Source organism: Salvia hispanica, chromosome 3 (assembly GCF_029641045.1).
Source record: "Salvia hispanica isolate PSC_SH4W2 chromosome 3, Shi_PSC_v1, whole genome shotgun sequence".
In the NCBI taxonomy this organism is placed as follows: domain Eukaryota; kingdom Viridiplantae; phylum Streptophyta; class Magnoliopsida; order Lamiales; family Lamiaceae; genus Salvia; species Salvia hispanica.
This window is the reverse complement of record NC_142694.1, coordinates 29,666-53,360: the sequence shown is the minus strand read 5'-3', so window position 1 is coordinate 53,360 and position 23,695 is coordinate 29,666. Positions and strand designations below refer to the sequence as shown.

At 38.6% G+C, this 23,695-nt stretch overlaps 1 protein-coding gene across 1 annotated transcript; it reads left to right on the top strand.

Moving 5' to 3' along the window:
• The first annotated feature begins 1,061 nt into the window (after nt 1–1,061).
• On the top strand, nt 1,062–23,405 carry LOC125213454 (Zinc finger, C3HC4 type (RING finger) family protein). Its single transcript, XM_048114012.2, has 13 exons — nt 1,062–1,572; nt 2,235–2,961; nt 3,658–9,641; nt 10,805–12,279; nt 12,502–12,765; nt 13,696–13,907; nt 14,663–14,934; nt 15,701–18,746; nt 18,814–18,946; nt 20,701–21,215; nt 21,307–22,206; nt 22,527–22,709; nt 22,958–23,405. Exons 1-13 carry the CDS (start codon nt 1,238–1,240, stop codon nt 23,153–23,155), a joined length of 14,244 nt encoding a protein of 4,747 aa, XP_047969969.1. The 5' UTR covers nt 1,062–1,237; the 3' UTR covers nt 23,156–23,405.
• The last annotated feature ends 290 nt before the right edge of the window (nt 23,406–23,695 follow it).

Here is a 23,695-nt window from a genome sequence, read left to right as displayed (position 1 = left end):
AAAATTAGTAAAACTAGTCTATTTTTTTAGGACGGAGAGAGTGTTTAAGTTATGACACAAACATTTTTTATTAGGAGAAAAAATTAATCGCTCCGTCTAAAAAATAATAGAAAAGTTTATCATTTTGGATTGTCCACCAAAATTAGACTAAGTATAAAAATGTAAAGTTTTAAGTTTTAACTAATACTATCCTTACACATCATTCTAAATATAGACCTCACAATCCACTAACACGTCTCCCACCACATTATCTTACTTTATCATTAAAACTCGTACTACCTCCGTCCCAACTAAATTGAGTCGTATTTCTTTTTGGGATGTCCTAACTAAGTTGAGTCGTATTCCTTTTTGGGACGTCCTAACTAAGTTGATTCGTATTCCTTTTATGACAAAAAAACAAAACTTCCAATCAATCTTAATTTATTCATTATCTAGTTTATTCTCTTTTATCTCTCCTATTTTATTCATTCTCCTTTTTTTTTCCAACACAATTTCTCAATCTCCGTGCTCAAAAGTTTTATATCAACTTAGTTTGAATAGATGGAATATTATTTATAACTTTATCTTTAGACGGATAGGGTATATATTAGTAAGCTTATTTGGTAAGATTGGATACTATCTAGGATGATGAATCAATCTTTGCATTAACCCATTTGATAGCAAAATTCGTATCAACTTAGTTGAAATAGAGGGAGTATTATTTATAACTTTTATCTTTATACGGATAGAGTATATATTAGTAAGCTTAACCCATTTGATAGCAAAATTCAAGTCCATGGTATGTTGTATTGTTCCCTCTGGTTAGAGCCAGGTTGGGGTTAGGATTCGCAATTTGCATCTTAGGATGAAACTGTTTGATTTGCAAGATTTTATTTCAAAATTAAATATATAATATATTTAATTTAAATTTTATTATCTTTTTAAATATAAATAATAATAAAACAAAATTACATATAACAAATTATTAACAAGAATTATTCCTTCTAAATCATATGTTAATAATATCTTGACTAATACTTAAGCCTTAAGGGATGTAGCGTGAAACCTACCGAAGGCGCTGCTTGCCGGCTGAAAACAGTGACGTCAATCCACTAGAAAAAAAATAGTCCATCTCGGAAAAATTGTCCATTGGTTGTAACTAACTCGTTTTTTTTTGGTCACCGACTCCATGGAAATCCCAATCGGCAGTTGACTGATCGATCGACCGAACAAAGAGACGATACATCGCCGGCGGGAAATGGAACCGCAGCCGGTCCTTCTGGAAGACTTCGGGCAGAAGGTCGATTTGACGCGTAGGATCAGAGAGGTTCTGCTCAACTACCCGGAGGGCACCACCGTCCTCAAGGAGCTCATTCAGAACGCTGATGACGCCGGCGCCACCACCGTCCGCCTCTGCCTCGACCGCCGCACCCACGGCGTCGACTCCCTGCTCTCCCCCACCCTCGCGCAGTGGCAAGGGCCTGCACTGCTCGTATACAACGACGCCGTTTTCACTAACGAGGACTTCGTTAGTATTTCGCGGATTGGTGGCAGCACTAAGCATGACAAGGCCTGGAAGACCGGTCGATTTGGGTAATTGTTGCCTCTTTTTTGCATTATTTTATAATGTGGCCGTGCATGTGGAGTGATTTATTTGGTCTGTGTTTATCGTTTATCGCATATATGTGAAGTTGGGAGTAAGGAATGTGATGCTGAATGAATTCAGAATCGTAAGCATTGAGTTTTAGAAAGTAAAATAGAATCAAATTTTCATGGATAGTCTAGCTCATCAATTGTTAACTTTGCTCATGGATAGTTTGCTTGTGTGCTGATTGTGGTTTTATCTATTAATTTTGTACGGTAGGGGAATTAAGGTTTGAATAGAAATGATGGAAAAAGCAACACAAAGGAGTTGCATAAGAACTTTCCAGAAGGATTCAAAACACACCTAGTATCATTGGGATCCTTTATATCCTTTCTTAAGATTAAGCAAACAGCAAATTGATTCATTAATTTGTTTCACTTTCTAAAATGATATAAATGATGCATCATACATATGCAGGTATTGTATTGGCATTTATGTTTTTTCTAATCATATTAGACTGTGATTCTATAGTGTGCACCGTTCCCATTCGCATTATGATATACATAATTTGGTGAGGGAGTCAATGTTTGAAGCATTACCAGGATCTATTGGTGTTTGTAGAGGTGATCTTTGGGAGTTAACTTCTGTTTAATTCTTATATTTTTTCTAGGGTGGGCTTCAACTCGGTATACCATTTGACCGACTTGCCTTCTTTTGTAAGCGGCAAACACATTGTTCTGTTTGACCCTCAAGGTGTTTATCTTCCCAATGTCTCTGCTGCTAATCCTGGGAAGAGAATTGATTATGTTAGTTCCTCAGCTATCTCACTGTATACAGATCAGTTTTTACCATATTGTGCTTTTGGTTGTGACATGAAAACCCCTTTCCATGGAACTTTATTTCGTTTTCCTTTAAGGGAAGCAGACCAGGCTGCAAATAGTAAGCTCTCAAAGCAAGCCTATCCCGAAGAAGATATATCATCCATGTTTGCTCAGCTTTTTGAGGAAGGAATCCTCGTCCTACTTTTTCTTAAATGTGTTCTGTCTATAGAAATGTATGTGTGGGATGTAGGGATGCAGGAGCCAAGGAAAATGTACTCTTGCTCTATCAGTTCTGCAAATGAAAATGTGTTGTGGCATCGCCAATCACTTCAAAGAATTTCTAAACTGAACCACGGTTTTGATAGTGAGATGGGTGCTTTCTCATTGGATTTCTTGAGTGAAGCTGTTATTGGAGATGTTCCAAGAACAAGAGCCCATAAGTTCTATATAGTGCAAATGATGGCCTCATCATCAAGTAGAATTGGTACATTTGCCGCTAAGGCAGCAAAGGACTATGACATGCATCTGTTGCCTTGGGCATCGGTGGCAGCATGTATATCAGATGATTCACTCAATGTAATTTCTTCTCACTCAATAGGCCTTGGATGACACTATGCTACTTCTCTGCACCATTCCATTTGCGCACACTAATTATGTCAACCTTATAAGTACACTTATAGCTGCTCATATATGTCTAATTATGCATATACCCAGATGTTAGTAATTATGAACATAGCCATGTGCATTGTTACTTTTGTGAGTGACAGCCTTTGCTGAATATCTTGAATTCTTTGGTCGGTAAAGTTAACCCTTGGGCTGTTACAGATTTTAGCTTTGGCGCTCTCTGAACTTTGAAGACCAAAGAGTTTTAAATTTCCAGTTTATGACTTTATGTACAAAAGTTACAAGAGATAGATTGTACTTTTGTTTCGTGGCTTGCTCATTTTCATTATACCTCTTTGATTAACTTTGGCTTTTTATATATCTAATCCAGAATTTATAAGTATATAAATTAAGAAAAAAAAGAAAGAAGTAAGAACCTCAATGATCTAATGTGCTGACCTCTTCATCTTATGCTTATGCTTATGTATACTTTTATGTAATTCTGTGCTTCGAGCTTGTAAAAGATTTTCTTAAATTGTTATTGGATATGCCTTGGAAGAGAGGGGAAATGAACATAGTGCTAGTTCACACGCCACCAAAAAAAATTTCCCAACTTTTGAGACTCTTCTTTGTCCTGAGGGAATACACTTTTTATGTGAATTTTTACAGGATGATGTTCTAAAACTTGGGCGTGCATTCTGTTTTCTTCCACTGCCGGTAAAAACTGGTTTCCGAGTTCAAATTAATGGATATTTTGAGGTTTCTTCGAATCGACGTGGAATTTGGTATGGCGATGACATGGACAGATCTGGTAAGATTCGTTCTATTTGGAACAGGCTTCTGTTGGAAGACGTTGTAGCACCTAGTTTTGGTAAATTGCTGCTTAGTGGACGAGAACTCCTCCGTTCAACAAAAGACTATTATTCTTTGTGGCCGATTGGGTCGTTTGAAGAGCCATGGACTTTGTTAGTTGAGCAGATCTACAAAAGTATTTGGGACTCACCAGTCTTATATTCAGATGTTGAAGGTGGAAAGTGGATTTTACCTAAGGAAGCATTTTTTCATGACATGGAGATTTCTGGAACTAAGGAAATTTATGATGTTCTTGTCCAGCTTGGGATGCCTATTGTTTCTTTGCCTAGTGACCTGTTTGAGATGATTTTAAGTTGCAAATCGGTCCGGGATAAGAAAGTTGTTACTCCTGATTCTGTGCGTCAGTATTTGAGAGAGTGCAGATATTTACATGTAATTGGCAGACTAGAGAAACTTGTGCTGTTGGAGTATTGTCTTGAGGACTTGATTGACACAGATGTTGGTATTCATGCATCTGGCCTGCCTTTTCTTCCACTGGCTGATGGTAATTTTGGATCATTATCCAGATCCTTGGAAGGCACTACGTATTTTATTTGTAATGAGCTGGAATATATGCTTCTTCAACAATTTTCTAATAGAATTATTGATAGGAGTATACCCACAAAGTTGCATGACAGACTTACATCGATAGCAAATGTCTCAGGGGCAAACGTAGTTGTTCTTACTGTGGATGAGTTCATTCAAATATATGCTGAACTAGTACCTGCAGAATGGAAATATAAAACTCAGGTTCTCTGGAGTCCGAGTTCCAGTTCTTCTCATCCTAGTTTCTCTTGGTTTTCGCTCTTTTGGCGTTACCTTTATGAACAATGTGAAGAATTATCTGCCTTTGGAGATTGGCCTATAATACCATCAGTTGCTGGGCATTTGTATAGGCCTTCAAGGCAAAATAAATTGCTGAATGCGGAAAAATTGTCGGAGAAATTACAAAATATCCTTGTCAAGGTGGGATGCAAAATACTGAACAGCAATTATTGCATTGGACACCCTGGTCTGATGAAATATGTGCACAATGCTGATGCTGCAGGTGTTCTGGATGCAATATATGATGTGTCTTCTAATGATAATATTACTCAACTTCTTCAGTGTCTGGAAGGAGATGAAAAAGATGAGCTCCGTCAGTTTCTTCTGAATCCTGCATGGTTTGTTGGAAAGCAATTGGATGATTCTCATATACAGAGTAGCAAGTGGCTTCCTATTTATAGAGTTTACGATGGAGAATCTGCTGAAAATTTCAAGTATGCTGATTTAGTAAACCCTAATAAATTCTTGCCCCCAAATGACTGTCCAGAGTGCCTGTTTTCTGGAGAGTTTCTCTTTAATTTCTCGAGCACTGATGAAGAGTTGCTAAGGAGATATTATGGTATTGAAAGAATGAAGAAGACACGGTTTTTTATGATGAATGTTTTTGATAGAATAGGGCAGTTGGAAAGTGATCTTCGCAACAACATCATGCTTTCAGTTCTTCAGGAGCTACCACATTTGTGTATGGAGGATACATTGTTCAGAGAACATTTGAGAAATCTGGAGTTTGTGCCAACTGTAAGTGGCACCCTAAAAAGTCCTGCCATGCTGTATGATCCAAGGAATGAGGAATTGTATGCTTTATTAGAAGATTCTGATTGTTTTCCTTCTGGTGATTTCGAGGAATCAAGTGTCTTAGACATGTTACAAGGGCTGGGTCTTAAGACAACTGCTTCCTTTGACGCAGTCATACAAAGTGCTCGTCATGTGGAACGCTTAATGCATATAAATCAAGAAAAAGCTCATTCAAGGGGAAAGATACTTCTTTCATATCTTGAGGTCAATGCAGTAAAGTGGCTTTCCGAATCGTCAGAGGGTGAGCAAAGAACAGTCAGTAGAATTTTTGTAAGAGCTTCGAATGCATTTAAATACCGTCATCTCAAATCAGACATGGAAAAGTTCTGGAATGAGCTCAGGTTGATTTCATGGTGCCCAGTTCTCATCTCTCCTCCATACAAGTCATTACCGTGGCCAATTGTTTCATCTTTGGTGGCGCCTCCAAAGGTTGTAAGACTATACACGGACTTGTGGCTTGTTTCTGCAAGTATGCGGATATTAGATGGAGAATGCTCCTCGTCTGCATTATCCTATCAACTTGGTTGGTCTAACCCTCCAGGAGGAAGTATAATTGCTGCTCAGTTGCTTGAGCTTGGGAAAAATAATGAGATGGTCTCTGATCCCATTCTCCGGCAAGAACTGGCTCTGGCAATGCCAAAGATATATTCTCTCTTGATGCGCTTGCTTAGTTCTGATGAAATTGACATTGTAAAGGCCATTCTAGAAGGTTGCCGGTGGATATGGGTCGGAGATGGATTTGCCACCTCGAATGAGGTGGTCCTCAATGGTCCTCTTCATTTGGCCCCTTACATCCGTGTCATCCCTATTGATTTGGCTGCCTTCAGTGACTTGTTTCTGGATCTGGGAATTCAGGAATATTTGCAGCCTTCTGATTATGCAAATATATTAAATAGAATGGCCTCTAAGAAGGGAGTAACTCCTTTGGATTCTCAGGAAATTACTGCTGCTACTTTTATTGCTCAGCACCTTGCTGAAGCTCACTTCTGTGAAGATCATACTATTATATACCTTCCAGATGTATCAGGCAGACTTGTCAACGCCACAAATTTAGTCTACAATGATGCACCCTGGTTGCTTGAGTCTGATAACTCTGACAGATTACTCGGCAGTGCCGCTATGTCTTTAGGTGCAAAACAAGCTGTTCATAAATTTGTTCACGGTAATATTTCTCATGATATTGCTGAAAAGCTTGGGGTAAGATCATTTCGAAGGATTTTGCTTGCAGAGAGTGCTGACTCGATGAATTTGAGTTTATCTGGGGCTGCTGAAGCATTTGGGCAGCATGAAGCATTGACAACCAGACTAAGACATATACTGGAAATGTATGCTGATGGGCCTGCAGTTCTTTTTGAGCTGGTACAAAATGCTGAAGATGCAGGAGCTTCAAATGTGACCTTTTTATTGGATAAATCTCATTATGGGACATCATCTCTTCTTTCGCCTGAAATGGGAGATTGGCAAGGCCCAGCACTGTATTGTTTCAATGACTCTGTTTTTACCTCACAAGACCTTTATGCTGTTTCCCGGATAGGCCAAGAAAGTAAACTAGAGAAACCATTTGCAATTGGAAGATTTGGTCTTGGTTTTAATTGCGTTTATCACTTCACTGATATTCCAACTTTTGTTTCGGGAGAAAATATTGTCATGTTCGATCCTCATGCCTGCAATTTGCCTGGAATATCTCCAAGCCACCCTGGGCTCCGGATTAAATTTGCAGGCAGAAAAATTTTGGAGCAGTTTCCTGATCAGTTTTCACCATTTCTACACTTTGGATGTGATCTGCAGCATCCATTTCCAGGCACTCTTTTCCGTTTTGCTCTTAGGACAACTAATGCTGCCTCTAGAAGCCAAATAAAAAAAGAGGTCTATAAACCGTCTGATGTCCTATCACTCTTTTCTTCCTTCACGGAGGTTGTTACTGCTACTCTTCTCTTTCTGCGCAATGTGAAGACTATATCTGTTTATGTTAAAGAAGGGCCTGATAGTGAAATGCAATTACTGCACTGTGTTCGCAAAGATTGTGTTAATGAGCCTGAAATTGAAAAAAGTCCATTTCATCAGATATTTAACTCTATGCATGAGAACCAACGGGATAGATTGTCTATGGATCAATTTTTTAACAAGTTGAGCAAATCCATCAAAACGGATGTTCCATGGAGATTTCAGAAGCTTTTGGTGTCTGAGAAGAACCTTTCAGGTTCTAGGTCATGCTTGTGGTTAACTTGTGAATCCTTAGGTAATTTCCACAGGAAGGGTAAATTTTCTACCTCCAACAAGAAATTGTGCAAGTTTATTCCCTGGGTCTGTATAGCAACACCTGTCAGTTCTGTTGAGGTTGAAAATAGAAGCGGCGGTAGTGAGGATGTTTCCGATTCATCTTTTCCTGATACTGGTGACATTTTGCAGATCCTTCAAACATCTATGCAAGCCACTTCTAATTTTGATGGCCGTGCTTTTTGCTTTTTACCACTTCCAATCAGCACTGGTCTTCCAGTTCACATAAATGCCTATTTTGAGTTGTCTTCAAACCGGAGGGATATATGGTTTGGTGATGACATGGTAGGGGATGGGAAGATCCGTGCAGACTGGAACATGTACCTCATTGAAGAAGTTGCAGCTCCTGCTTATGGTCATCTTCTTGAGACAGTTGCGCTGGAGTTTGGCCCAAGTGATTTATTCTTCTCTTTTTGGCCAAAAACTGGAGGGTTTGAACCTTGGACCTCACTAGTACAGAAGCTCTACCAGTTTGTCTCTGAGAATGGTCTTCGCGTGTTATATACAAAGGCCCGAGGAGGGCAGTGGATTTCGGCCAAGCAAGCAATTTTTCCTGATCACAATTTTGAAAAATCACAGGAACTTGCAGAAGCATTATCTGATGCAGGTTTGCCTGTGGCTGATGTTCCAAAGGAGATAGTTAACAAATTTATGGAAATTTGCCCATCACTTCATTTCCTGAATCCTCAATTACTGAGAACACTTCTAATTCGTAAGACACGTGAATTCAAAGATAAAAGTTCAATGATCTTAACCCTTGAGTACTGCCTTCTCGATCTTAGAAGTCCAGTTGCCTCAAAGAGTTTGTGTGGGTTACCATTAATACCACTTTCAAGTGGCGCATTTACAAAACTGGACAGAAGAGGGCTGGCAGAACAAATTTATCTAAACAGGGGAGATGGATACAGTCTTCTGAAGGACTCTATTCCTCATCAACTGGTAGACTGCACAGTTTCCGATTATCTCTATGATAAGTTATGTTGTCTTGCTGAAACCGAAGAATTTAATCTCTCTTTTCTGACCTGTCAACTCCTTGAAAATATTCTTCCTAGGCTAGTTCCTGTAGAATGGAATAATGCTAAGGAAGTGACTTGGGTTCCTGGCCATGAAGCTCATCCCAGTTTGGAATGGATAACGTTACTGTGGAGCTATTTGAGATCATCTTGTGAAGATCTTTCATTGTTTTCTAACTGGCCAATTTTGCCAGTTGAAGATAGTCGTCTCATGCAGCTTGTTGAAAATTCTAAAGTAATCAGAGATGGTGGGTGGAGTGAAAACATGTCAGGGTTGTTGCAGAGAGCGGGATGCCTAATCCTGAGGCGCGATCTCACAATTGAACATCCGCAATTGAAAGTTTATGTACAGGATTCGACAGCAATGGGTGTTCTAAATGCACTGATGGCAGTCGCCGGTGGACTAAATGGTGTTGGGCATCTCTTTAGTCATGCTACAGATGGGGGACTGCATGAGATGAGAAGTTTTATTCTTCAGTCAAGATGGTTTTCTGATGATTTAATGGACGACTCTCATGTCAATATTATCAAGGAGATACCTATGTTTGAGTCGTTTAAGAGTAGGAAACTTGTACCTTTAAAATCTCTTAAATGGCTGAAGCCAGAATTTGCACGGGAGTGCTTTTTGGATGAGGACTTTGTGAAATTGGATTCAGAGAAAGAAAGAACAATCCTGAAGAAATACTTAGGTATTGAAGAACCATCAAGATTGCATTTCTATGAAAACTATGTAATCCCTCAGATATCTGAACTCATCGCCCAAAAGGATCTTCTCTTAGATATTTTACATGATATGAGATCCTTGATTGAGGAGGATAACACTTGCAAAGAAGCATTCTCTGCTATTCCTTTTGTTCAGTCATCTGAAGGAGCTTGGAGAGAGCCGTTCAGGTATGTTTCTTGATGTGCTGCTAATTGTAGGTTTATTTAAATGCTTGGGTAGTAGTGACTCGAAAGACTGCATTTTTGCCAGGCTCAGTTGAATGGTGGTTGCAGATATCTATGTTATGTGTTTAACAAATCAATCTCATCTATTATAAATGTCAGAGTATTACATCTGTAGGACAACTTCATCAGGCTTATACATTATACTCCCCCCTGTCTACGAAAAAAGTCTCATCCCTCCATTTTGAGGTGTCCACAATAAATAAGCTCATCCAAAAATGTAAACTTTCTCTCAAATTATTAAAAAAAATATCAATACAATGACATGATATGACATGTGTATGTCAACACAATTTAATATTGACATGGTACATGGATTATATTGACATATAATGATAGCTATGTTGATATTAAACTGCTTATCTAGTATATTAAAATTCACGAAAATATGCAATTAGGATATCGCTAGAATCATTATAAAATTACCTTTAATTAGATATTAGTGTCAAAAAATAATTTAAATCGATATAGTTATATGAATTCAAAGTTTTGAGACATTTTTTAAGAGACAGAAAATAGTTAGCTATAACTAATTTGTTGGTAGTTGACATTAATAATTAATACCCTTATTGATGCTTTTTGTTCATAGTATTGATACTCAGGGCTTGATCATCTTCGGCCTTGATTTGATGATCTAATGGCTACTATTTAGTTATAGTTAGCATATTAAAGATGTTTTAGCATATCATCACACCCCAATATATATGGAGTAATGAGTATATATAAGTTTTTCCAATGCTGCTGTTTGACATTTAGAGGAGTAAGTGTCTAAAGATTTCACGGTTAATGTGTCACTAGAATGTTGTGAAAGAAGGTATATTAGTAGCAATACTTAAAGTCTAGATTTTCTTGTTTCTGAAAATGACTGCTTTAATGGCAATAGATGGAACTTCCTACTTCTGACTCTTTATATAGGTTTTGTTTTGATTTGATTTTATGGATGGTGTTCCAGAACTTAAGGACACCCTCTGCATTTGGTCAAACAATGAACTAGGTCATGATGTAGGGAAGAATGGGATGCATTATTGTTGTTTGCAGATCATAGTATTGTGATCTAAACATTTTGATCCAACACTGTACATAATGATTCTAACACATTCTTATCACAGGCTTTATGATCCCCGTGTTACTGAACTTAACTTGTTTCTCCATAGCGGAGCTTTCTTCCCCTCAGAGAATTTCTCTGACCCTGAAATCTTGGAAATTTTGGTCACTCTTGGGCTTAAGAAAACCTTGGATACAGCTGGATTGCTTGATTGTGCCAGGTCGGTCTCCATGTTGTACGAATCTCTGGACTCTCAGGCATTATTATTTGCGAGGAGGCTGCTTTCTTGTTTAAATTCACTGTCACTGAAACTGTCATATGCAGAAAAGAGTGAGCATACCGCTGATACTACAGAATACCAAGAGAGTGCACCTCCTGGAGATGAAGAGGACTTGTCTATTTCTGGTTCAGTGGAGTCCTTATTTAAGTCTTTAAATGTTCATTCAATAGCCAACAACTTGGTTGGTGATATGCGTGGTGAAGATTTTTGGTTAGGTCTGCGGTGTATCAGCTGGTGTCCAGTATATTCTGATCCGCCAGTCAAGGCTCTTCCCTGGTTAGCCTCAGTTCAGACTATAGCAGCACCAGCTACTACCAGGCCCAAATCACATATGTGGGTGGTGTCCGCGAAGTTGCATATATTGGATGGTGAATGTTCTAAATACCTACAGCACAAGCTTGGTTGGTTGGATCCACTGCCTGTGGATATCTTGTCTGCCCAGTTAGTGGGGTTAGCTAACACCTATGATGAGCTCAGGTTGCATCATGATGCAGAACTGAGACAGAAAATACCATTGATTTATTCACAGCTGCAAAATTATATGAAGTCTGGTGAGCTGGCACTTCTTCAGTCTTCCTTGACTGGTGTTAAATGGGTTTGGATTGGAGATGATTTTGTGGCGCCGGATGTGCTTGCATTTGATTCACCTGTGAAGTTTAGTCCTTACATTTATGTGGTACCATCTGAGCTATCAATATTCCAGGATTTGCTCTTAGCATTAGGAGTTAGACATAATTTTGATGTTACAGATTATATTAGAGTTCTGAAACGGCTACATAATGATGTTAAAGGTGGCACCCTCTCAATTGATCAGTTGAATTTTGTCCAATGTGTCCTTGAGACAATTGCAGATAGCTTCGTGGAAGGGTCTGGACTACAAAATCCCGGTTTGATACTGGTTCCAGATTCTACTGGAGTGCTTATGGGTTCAGCAGATCTTGTGTATAATGATGCACCATGGATGGAAAGCAATTCTCTTGCTGGTAAACGCTTTGTTCATTCCTCCATCAGCTTTGAACTTGCCAACAGATTGGGCATTCAATCACTTCGCTCTCTTTCTTTAGTCAGTAAAGAATTGACTAAAGATTTTCCATGCATGGCTTATAGCAAGATACTTGAGTTACTGGAATCACATGGCGACTACGAATTTCTTCTTTTTGATTTGCTTGAGTTGGCTGATTGTTGCAAAGCCAAAAAGCTTCACCTCATTTTTGACAAGAGGGAACATCCACGCCAGTCTCTGTTGCAGCACAACCTTGGTAATCTGTTATGAATTTTTACTTTGATCCATCTATGCCAATAAATAGTACTATAATTGATGTGTGGCAAGCAATTATGTATCAGCAAACTGGATTCTAAAATTCTACGCAGCTTTAATGGTTCCTTTCTATCTTGTTTGGGTTTGAGCTATTAGATTTTTCAGGCTATATATTTCTCTGACTATTTTTTCTATGCACATGACTAAGTTTGAACCTATGCAGCTGAATTTCAAGGGCCTGCATTGGTGGCAATCTTAGAGGGAGCCAGCTTAAGTGGAGATGAAGTTGCTAGTCTCCAGTTTCTTCCACCATGGAGTCTGAGGGGTGATACTGTAAACTATGGGTTGGGATTGCTTAGCTGTTTCTCCATCAGTGATCTGCCATCAGTGATATCTGATGGCTTCTTGTATATTTTTGATCCTCAGGGTGTAGTAATTGCTACATCCACAACACACTCACCTTCTGCGAAAGTTTTTCCCCTGAGAGGTATATACGTTAGTTGTGACCTCATGCATGTTTTTGCTTTGTTTAGTTGCTTAGATGGCCCATGTAAAGTCCATTAGATACTGTGATTTTAGATAAGTTAAGAGCAATGCGCTGCTGCCTAGCGCTATATTTGTTCTTCTATTAATTTCCATTTTCTGATGGATTGATAATTTGGGTCAAACCATTTCTAAGTTGGGGCAGGGGGTTCAGGGTTAGACTAATAGAAATATCTATTGGGAAATGACTGAATTCAAGTTAGTATATTCCTTTATTGTATTTTCTCTTCTATGTCAGATTGATTCCCTTTTTTTCTTATATTGCACACACGTTTTGACACCACCCACCAGCTATTGCTACCCCCTTGTCCCAACAAACCTTTTGTACCAGCCAAAGCTCATCTACCTCATGATCCTCATTCACATTCATTTCATCTGTGACCATTCCTGATACTTCTATTTATTTTATTTTATTTTCATAGTTATCTTTAATTTCGTTTATTGATTCAGTTATTTAGGGTTGGAAATTTGGACTAAAAGGGTGGCGTGGGATTATGTTTCCAAAGCCCTAGTTGCTATGGACTAGGATTTTATTTCTGGACCCCTAGCTCCTTTTGTTGTTTAAGTGGCAGAGTCATTTAGGGCATCTTAAAAATTGTTTCTTGAGCACTAGCTCCTTCTCATTCATGATGACTCGGGTACAACATATAGAGAAGGTGTCGAGATTCAGGGCAGTGTGGCTCAGTTGTGGGGTGTAATGAATCTGTTATCATAATTTTGAGCTTATTTAAAATTGAAGAGTTAATAAATTTTTATTGCATTCTGATTTTGTAATTCTTTTATGATAAAGACAAGTTTTCAGTGTTTTTTTTGTCGCATATCTGCTTTCGGTGCTGTAAAGAGAGAGTAGGGTGATATTCCTTTTCTTATATAGGTACCAAATTGACTGAGAGATTTCGTGACCAGTTTAGTCCAATGATGATTTATGAAAATATGCCATGGTCAGCAGCTGATTCCACTGTTATACGCCTGCCTCTTTCATCTAAATGCATGGAAGATGGAGTTGACTCTCGTCTAACAAGGATATTTGATAAGTTCATGGAGCATGCTTCTAAACCAATTCTATATCTGAAGTCAATTTTGCAGGTAATTCCAGTTTTACCTGACCTGTTTTTGGAGATAAATATGGTGAAGAAAGATAAGAATGACAGAGTAGCCATAGAAAATAAATCTCACAATATCCATCAAATGAAGATAGAAAGACTCTGAGATAAGGGTGGGGGGGGGGTAGTCCTAAGATATGAAAGACTAACTTAACCAGATGGATATAGCAAATTAAACCATCTAATATTCATCCAAGGACAAATGGCTACTAAATCCTTAGACGACCGAATTACATAATGAAGCTGAAAAGGAAATAGGAACTTTCAGGGATTGAAATATCAAACTGTTATCATATGGGGCACATTCATTGAAACATTTTACATATTTGCTTGTCAGAAATACATCTGAAAGGTTCATGAGAAGGAATAGTGACTGAAGTATTATAAACTGGAATATTTTCAGCTCTGATTTCTTTTCCAATAGGGTTACTGGGTATTTAAACTTGAGAGGAACAGCCCGAATCAGTCCACTGATGTATTAACCCCTTCCTGAATGCAAGTTACTGTGAAAAAGATACCGGCAAAGTAGATTAAGTTATAACAGCATCCAAGGAGAGAAACACCTGTCCCACAAAAGTCTGTTAACTACAAATTTTCTTACTGCCATTACTGAAGGAACTTTGTTGCAGAATAAAATTCATTGTTAAGTTGAATTTGAATAAAAAATTGGTAACGGACAGTTAATTTATTTAGTGTCAAATGTCTTCAGTCTTCTGAAAATAAGGTAATAATGTGCAGGTATCCTTGTCAACATGGGAAGATGGAAGCCCAGAACCATGCCTTGATTATTCTATTGATATTGATCCTTTGTCTGCTGTTGCTAGAAATCCATTTTCAGAAAAGAAGTGGAAGAAATTCCAACTCTCAAGTATATTTGGAAGCTCTACTGCTGCAATTAAATTGCAAGTTCTGGACTTAAACTTGAATAAAGGGGGGATGAGATTTGTTGATCGATGGCTCGTTGTGCTCAGCATGGGTTCTGGTCAAACAAGAAATATGGCACTAGATAGGTATGTCAACTGATGAAAAACTAAAATAATCCTTATTCTGCAAAACATGCATGCTGAAGCATCTGTGTTACATCTGCTTTACTACTCTAACCGCATCATAGATTCAAATGTGGTTTCTTGATGGGTGTAAGAAGTAGCAGAGGAAGGTAGTGGCAATTTAGTATGTCTCAACTCGAATGATATGTTTCACCTATTACCTTTTACAATCATACTACTCTTGACCTTTTCTCTGGTGCAGAGTTGCTTGGTTGCCTTAGCTTTTCTTTCCCGACCATGTTGATCTCTGATTCTCGAACATCTTTTATTAATATGCTGTGCTGTTTCCTTCTCCATAAACAATTATTCTTGGCATCATGGATATTTCTGTTGCAATACTAATAAATGAATGATTCTGCACTCTCATGTATTAGCAAGTGATTTCTGAAGTAAATATCTTAATATTTTTTAGGGTTATGATAATAATTGCTGTTTTAATTAGTAAATGGATGTAAACACTATTGTCTTTTGATTTGAAGTTTTAATCAGGGTTCGCTCATAACAGATTGTTGCACTCAGTACAAATACATGGTGGTACAAACTTAGAAATTCAGATACTGTTAATACATTTCTAAAAATCTGAACCATGAATATGCATTTCATAAGCCTCATTTTGGATGTACTTAAAAGTACTCGAAGCTGGTTCGTGTTTTAAGTTATAGATTTTCCACTGAGATCACATGTCCTCGATTATATTTGCTATTAAACAGATAATGTTTTGTATATGCAGGAGGTATCTTGCATACAACCTCACACCTGTAGCTGGGGTTGCAGCTCACATATCACGAAATGGTCAGCCTATTGACGAACACCCATCAAATGCCATCATGTCCCCTCTTCCTCTATCAAGCATTATAAATATGCCAGTAACAGTGGTGGGATCTTTTCTTGTGCGCCATAATCGGGGTCGGTATCTTCTCATATCCCATGAGCGTAAAGGAGAATTTAGGGTGCAATCCGATGCTGGAAGTCAGTTGATTGAAGCTTGGAACATAGAGCTGATGTCTTGTGTTCGTGACTCTTATATCAAGTTGATAGTTGAGATGCAAAAGTTACGGAGAGACTCTCTGGGTTCTATTCTTGAAACAAATTTAGGCCACACTGTGAGTTTGAGTTTAAGATCTTACAGGGATGAAATGTATTCGTTCTGGCCTAGGTCATGCCAGAACAACCTGCTCAAGCAACATCTAGATGGTCAAGATGGAACTCCTAACCCTCTTGAGACAGACTGGAAACATCTAATTGAACAAGTAATTAGGCCATTGTATTCTCGACTTGTTGAACTTCCTGTTTGGCAGTTATATTCTGGAAGTTTGGTGAAGGCAGCAGATGGTATGTTTCTCTCACAACCTGGAAATGGAGTGGGTGAGAATTTGCTACCTGCCACTGTTTGTGCTTTTGTCAAGGAACATTATCCTGTATTTTCAGTCCCGTGGGAGCTGGTGACTGAAATCCAGGCGGTAGGTTTTTCCGTAAGAGAAATCAAACCAAAGATGGTCCGGAACCTTCTCCGGGCTTCATCCCCATCTATTGGCAGTTGGTCGATTGACACCTATATAGATGTACTTGAGTACTGTTTATCTGATATCCAACTTGTGGAGGCATCCAATGAACTCCCCACTCCAAGGGACTCGAAGATTCCTGATTTTGGTTCTGTAAGCCAGAAAGAAGACGGTCATCCATCTGCTTTACCAGGAACCAGTCGACGTAGGCATCATGGGGTTTCCCCTGCCACTTCTGTTGGTTCTGGAGGAGACCCAATTGAAATGATGACAAGCTTAGGGAGGGCTCTACTTGATCTTGGACGTGGTGTTGTTGAAGATATAGGCAGGGGAGGAGATTCTTCATCGTACAGGCACCCTTTGACTGGACATACTATATATGGGCCTCATGGCTCGAGTACAAGTGAGGAACAGCGGCTATTCCAGATATCTTCTGAAATCAAAGGTTTACCTTGCCCAACTGCAAAAAACAGTCTTATCAAATTGGGGTTTACTGAGGTTTATATTGGAAATAAGGAGGAACAGTCTCTGGTTACTTCTTTAGCTGGGAAGTTTATTCATGCAGAAGTGGTGGAGAGACCAGTGCTACAGAATATTTTTTCTAACTGCTCTATACAATCATTCTTAAAACTTCAAGCATTCTCTCTTCGCTTGCTTTCAAGCCAGATGACATCTGTTTTTCATGAAAACTGGGCAAATCATGTAATTGACTCAAAAAATGCACCCTGGTTTTCATGGGAAAGATCAGCAAGTTCTGCTTGTGAAGCAGGTCCTTCTCCAGAGTGGATAAGACTTTTCTGGAAAATCTTCGGTAGCTCATCCGAAGACCTCTCTCTTTTTTCTGATTGGCCCATTATTCCTGCTTTTCTTGGCCGCCCAATCTTGTGTCGTGTGAGAGAACGCCATCTTGTCTTCGTTCCTCCCCCTATTAGGGATTTGGCAATTTCTAATACTACTCCTGAAGTAGAGCTACCTGAAGCTGGTCAATCTGACTATTCTTCTTGTTCTCATGAAATAGAAGAATATCTGTTGTCATATAAAATTATAGATGAGAAGTACCCTTGGTTGTTTTCGCTGCTTAATCAATATAATATTCCCATTTTTGATGTTAATTACCTGGATTGTGCTACTTCATTGAAGTGTTTGCCACTAGAGGGGCGGTCATTAGGGCGGACTATATCATCCAAACTTGTAGCAGCTAAACGAGCTGGGTATTTTCCTCAACTTACATCCTTTTCAGAATCTGAACGAGATCAGCTCTTCAGTTTATTTTCTTCTGATTTCTCTTCTAGTGGTTCTGATTATGGAAGGGAAGAACTTGAAGTGCTACGTAATCTTCCCATTTACAGAACAGTTCGTGGGACATATACCCAATTGGAAAATGAGGATCTTTGCATGGTCTCTTCAAAAACATTTCTCAAACCATCTGAAGATAGTTGTCTTTCTAAGTCTGCCGATTCTACTGAAAGTTCTTTACTTCGAGCACTTGGACTTCCAGAATTTGATGATAAACAGATTCTTATAAAATTTGGATTGCCTGGATTTGAACATAAACCTCGGCTTGAGAAGGAGGATATCATGATATATTTGTATACAAACTGGAAAGATCTTCAATCAGATTCATCTGTAATTGAGGTGCTGAAAGTCTCTAATTTTGTCAAAACAGCTGATGAACAGTCTGAAAACCTCTGTAAACCCCCAGATCTATTTGACCCTGGTGATGCTTTATTGACATCCGTATTTTCTGGTGTGAGGGAGAAATTTCCAGGAGAGCGGTTCATTTCTGATGGATGGCTTCAGATTTTGCGGAAAGCGGGTCTCCGAACTTCTACTGAGGCAGATGTTATTCTAGAGTGTGCAAAGAGAGTGGAGTATCTTGGAGTTGAATGTATGAAAGATGCAGAGGTTCCCAGTGAACTAAGTGTTTGGAATCCCAAGAACGAAGTATCTTTTGAGATTTGGGTGTTGGCTGAAACTTTGGTCAAAACAATTTTCTCTAATTTTGCTGTTCTCTATGGAAACAACTTCTGCAATCTCCTTGGAAAGATTGCTTGTATTCCAGCTGAAAAAGGATTCCCAAATATAGGTGGCAAAAGAAGTGGGAATAGAGTGCTTTCTTCCTACTCTGAAGCTATACTGATGAAGGATTGGCCTCTTGCTTGGAGTTGTGCTCCAATCCTTTCAATACAGAGTGTTGTACCCCCTGAGTATGCTTGGGGACCACTTCAGCTGTCTAGTCCTCCAGCCTTCTCATGTGTACTTAGTCACCTTCAGGTATGAATATTCATGATAGTGATTTGAACTTATAACTTTGATTAACATTTCTGACCCAAATTTGCAGGTTATTGGAAGAAATGGTGGTGAGGATACCCTTGCTCATTGGCCTGCTATATCAGGTATTAAAACAGTTGATGAAGCTGCACTTGAGATTTTGAGGTATCTGGACAAATTTTGGAGCTCCCTCTCTTCTTCAGGTAATTTCAAAGCCATCTAGGAAGATGTCCATTCTAGGACTAGTGTTTAAGATGTGTATTTGTGTGCAATGTCCATTCTAGAACTAGTGTTTAAGATGTGTATGCAGAGTAATCTCAGATTTTACTACCGAATCAATTTAGCTTTGAAGGACCTTCTGCAACTTTACTTTGAACCTTTCACAAAGAATAACTTCATAGAGTTTCATTCCGGTGCCTTCTTATATTTCAAAATGTTCATAAGCATAATACAAATGTGTCAATGATTTTGTATGTTTCTTGCAGTTGGGAAAGACCTTATCTAACCATTGAGTGAGATGTTAACACTTGGGTTATATGAAAAAATTGCAACACTTGTATTCTTAACCTGTTTTATGCTTAAAAATAAGCTTGATTATTGGATAATTTGTGTGCTGACCTTGATTCTTCTAGATATGTAACCAAAAGAGGAACTATGTTATGGGGAAAGTTAATCGCTAGAATATGTTATGAATGCGTTTTCCTGGATAAGTGTATGAAACCTATTGTGTCTCTTCTGACAGTTCTATGGCTGTATTGTAAATGTCTGAAACCTTCCTAGGCCCAGGGGCTGATATAGCACTTCAATGCAAGGCCGATAATGTGTTGCAGAGTTTGCTACATTTAAGAGTTGGAAAAATGAAATAGTGTTGCCTAAGACTGATCAAGTTAGGTCTATTTCTTGGAATAAGTATTTCAAGACCCTTATCATTTCTTTGTTTCATGAGTGCTTATACTTGATCTAATATTTTGTTCAAGTCTTCAAGATATCTTGAAATATGATGTAGCTGAATTACTTAAGTTATAGGAGCATGATGGCCAGCTAACCGATGCCAACAGATAACAGTCTGTAGTTAGTAGGAGCCTTGATGCTCAGTCCATGAAAAACTATTTTCTTTTTTCTTGTTTGTTTATTACTCCCTCTGTCCATGAAAAACTTAACACAATCAATTTCATTTTCAGTCTGTCCACAAAAAAAATTGCCAACTCACCATATCCACCACACATTTAAAGTGGGACCCCTTGATAGGCCTTTGATTACCTATCAGAAATAAGAGCATACGATTTGTAGGAATATGAGGAAAACAGAAACCTAGTTTGAGCGCTAGGGTTTTTGAAAGCTGAAGGATTAGAAAAAAAGGTTTTATTCTTTATTTCTCGATGATTAATGGATTCTAGAAGATAAAATTAAATAATAAATCTATTCTAGACTTGATATCAAGTCTTGTAAACAAGGCAAGGTTTGATTAAAATACATCTCTATTTGGAAACCTAATCCTTCCAACAACTTGTCGAGAAGCCTTGCGTCTGGGCCGATCTTTGGCGATTGTTTGGGCCTCTTCCTCCGTCTCACTTTGCTCCTCTTCGAGCTGAGCCTCTTCCTCTGTGTTGCTTTGCTCCTCTTCGGTCTGGGGCACGTCATCCGGTCCTACCTCGGTTGTTATTTGTAGATCGGATATTTGGTCCGTATCACCCTTGCTCCACTCACACACTACCAACCATCTTATTAAAACCCATGCCATCCGCCATGTGGCAAACTTTTTGTTGATGCAGGGAATAGTATTTTTACATATACAGTTATGGAACTGGTTCTATTCTATTATGTCAAAAATATTTGATTTTCCTAGCAAATGCCTTGTTTTATATATGGAGATGATCTGATTTTGTGAACCTTTTGTACTTCCTTGATCCCTTATTACTATCAGTTTAATCAATTTTGATTGTCATTGCATTGTTAGATATCACAAAGCTGCAGCAAGTAGCTTTCTTGCCTGCGGCAAATGGTACCCGCCTCGTGAAAGCAAGCTCTCTTTTTGCCCGTTTGACTATAAATCTTTCTCCATTTGCATTTGAGCTCCCTTCGGCATATCTCCCTTATGTGAAGATTCTCCGGGATTTGGGCCTTCAAGACTCACTTTCTGTTGCTTCTGCAAGGAATCTTCTTTCAGATCTTCAAAGAGTTTATGGTTATCAGCGTCTGAATCCAAATGAATTCCGTGCTGCGCTGGAAACTTTACATTTCATTTGTGATGAGAAGAACAGCCCAGGAATCTCCAACTGGGATTCTGAAGCAATTGTTCCTGATGATGGGTGCAGGCTGGTCCATGCAAAATCATGTGTATATATTGACTCTCGTGGTTCCCATTATGTTAAACATATTGACACTTCCAGAATAAGATTTGTTCACCAAGATCTTCCAGAGAGGGTGTCTGAGGCCCTAGGTATCAAAAGGCTGTCAGATGTCGTAAAAGAGGTACAAAATTTCTTGAAGATTTTTTTTTAAAACCTGTTAATTCAAAATGTATATCTCCGACTTTACAATGTCTGATGTCCATCCTCTGTAGGAACTGGACAATGGTGAAGACTTGTGTGAACTGGAGTGTATCGGTTCTATTTCGCTTGTTGCCATCCGGCGTAAGTTACTGAGTGAATCATTCCAGGTGACAGTGTGGAGAATACTAACTACCTTAGTTAGTAGCCATCCCGGATACGGTAGGCCAAACCTTGAGACTATCCAAAAAACTTTGGTATCTATTGAAGAAAGATTGAAGTTCGTCAAATGCTTATACACCCGTTTCTTATTGCTTCCAAAATCTGTGAACATCACCCTTGTTTCTAAGAGTTCTGTTCTTCCAGAGTGGGATGCAACATTGCAACATAGGGCCCTCTATTTCATAGATCAGTTCAAAACACGAGTCTTAATTGCTGAACCACCAAATTATATAGCCGTTACAGATCTAGTTTCTGCAGTGATAAGTCGCATTCTAGACTCACCAGTTTCATTACCACTCGGATCTTTATTTCTTTGCCCTGAGTACTCCGAGACTGCAGTACATGATGTCCTGAAACTTTGTTTTCACACAAGAAGTGCAGAGTTTGGAGGTGGAATTGAGACTTTTCTTGGTAAAGAGATACTTCCTCAAGATGCTACTCGGGTGCAATTCCATCCTCTAAGACCTTTCTATAAGGGAGAGATAGTGGCTTGGAGGTCCTCAAATGGAGAAAGACTTAAGTATGGCAGGGTACCAGAAAATGTCAAGCCATCAGCAGGACAAGCACTTTACAGATTTATGCTGGAAATTTCACCAGGGATTACCGAGCCCGTTATCTCTTCGAACATATTCTCGTTTAAGAATATTTCTTATAGTGGTGAAGATTCATCAGCTATCTTACAGGAGGGAGATAAAATGGTTTATGAACACAAAAAGGCAGAAAGTTCGGGGGTTAAGACAAGCTCCTCTCAGGTATGGTTGCTCGAATATAAAGAACCTAAGTTAAGAGGAAACATATATAATACAGTAAAAGTTTATGTTCCTAGGAGTAATCTGCTCAGGAGGATGCAGTTGCTTATGTAATAATTGATGATGTTTCCCCTGACTTGGTGAAACTGCTATGAGAAGCAGTCATGACACTCAAGTGATGCATCTTGTTGAAATGCATATATTTTTTTTCTTACATTACCATGAAATCATTGTGTAGTTCATGTCTGGACCAGCTTCTATAATTTAACTTCAGATTTTGGACTGCTTATTTATTCTTTACTTGTCATGTTCATCACTGGCAGCCACAGCCTGTACAAGACCTCCAGCGTGGTCGAGTATCAGCAGCCGAATTCGTCCAAGCTGTGCATGAGATGCTTTCATCAGCTGGCATCAGTCTAGATGTTGAAAAGCAGACACTATTACGGACATCGTTAACACTGCAAGAACAACTTAAAGAATCCCAGGCTGCATTACTGCTTGAACAGGTTTTTATCTTTCCATCTCTGCAAAATGGCAATCATTATTATGGGAAAACTCAACATTCCCTTCTATATTCTTTAGTCATATTTGTTGGATTAGTGGAAGTATTTTACTATATTGATTTGGTTTCCCTTTCTCACGTAGCTTCTGCTAATTGATAGATCGGTGTTGTTATACAACTTATTAGGTTTCATGCCACTCGACTTTCGTAACATTAGTTTGATTTTTTAATTATTTGGCGTTACCTATGCAGGAAAAGTCTGACATGGCTACCAAAGAAGCTGATACAGCAAAGGCAGCATGGTCATGCCGGGTGTGTTTAAACAGTGAAGTCGATGTTTCGTTGATTCCTTGTGGGCATGTACTGTGTAGGACATGCTCCTCTGCAGTTTCAAGGTGTCCATTCTGTCGCCTCCAAGTATCAAAAACCATGAGAATCTTTCGACCTTGATTCAATGAGCTAAATTGGGTACTGTCTTCTTGTATGAATATATGATATACTCCATGTGCTTCTATTAAGTGGTCATATCGTCTGCTTGAAGTAATATTAGGGGGATTTTGTCTTGCGGCTGCGTTTGCAGTGCCGACTTTTGCAAAATTTTGTACTCCATATAGAATTCATAGTGTTAAAATTGTATATTGCATTAACTATATTTATGGTGATAAAGAGCATGTGCAGCTAATGTTTTACAGCGTTTAAACATTGCCATCGTTGTCTACATTTTGGGGCAGAAAATGTTGAGCAAAAAAAAAAAAGGCTAAACTATTCTTGCGTTATTAAGTATGTTTTGAATTATAAAAGCAAATAGTAATTAACTACTCTCCCATCTCATAAAAATTAAGGACATTTTCCTTTTTGGACTGTCCTATAAAAAAATCTCCTTTTATTTTTTTTCCAAAAATAGATGGAGACTGATTTCCCAACGCAAACATAATTGAGGGCATTTTATTAAGAAAATTCTTTTAAGCATTTGTAATATGACAATGGGTG

Coding starts and splice junctions, on each gene's coding strand:
- LOC125213454 (XM_048114012.2), top strand. CDS start 1,238: ATGGAACCGCAGCCGGTCCTTCTGGAAGACTTCGGGCAGAAGGTCGAT. Junction 2,962..3,657: donor TATCAGATGATTCACTCAAT/GTAATTTCTTCT, acceptor GAATTTTTACAG/GATGATGTTCTAAAACTTGG. Junction 18,747..18,813: donor GTGTACTTAGTCACCTTCAG/GTATGAATATTC, acceptor CCAAATTTGCAG/GTTATTGGAAGAAATGGTGG.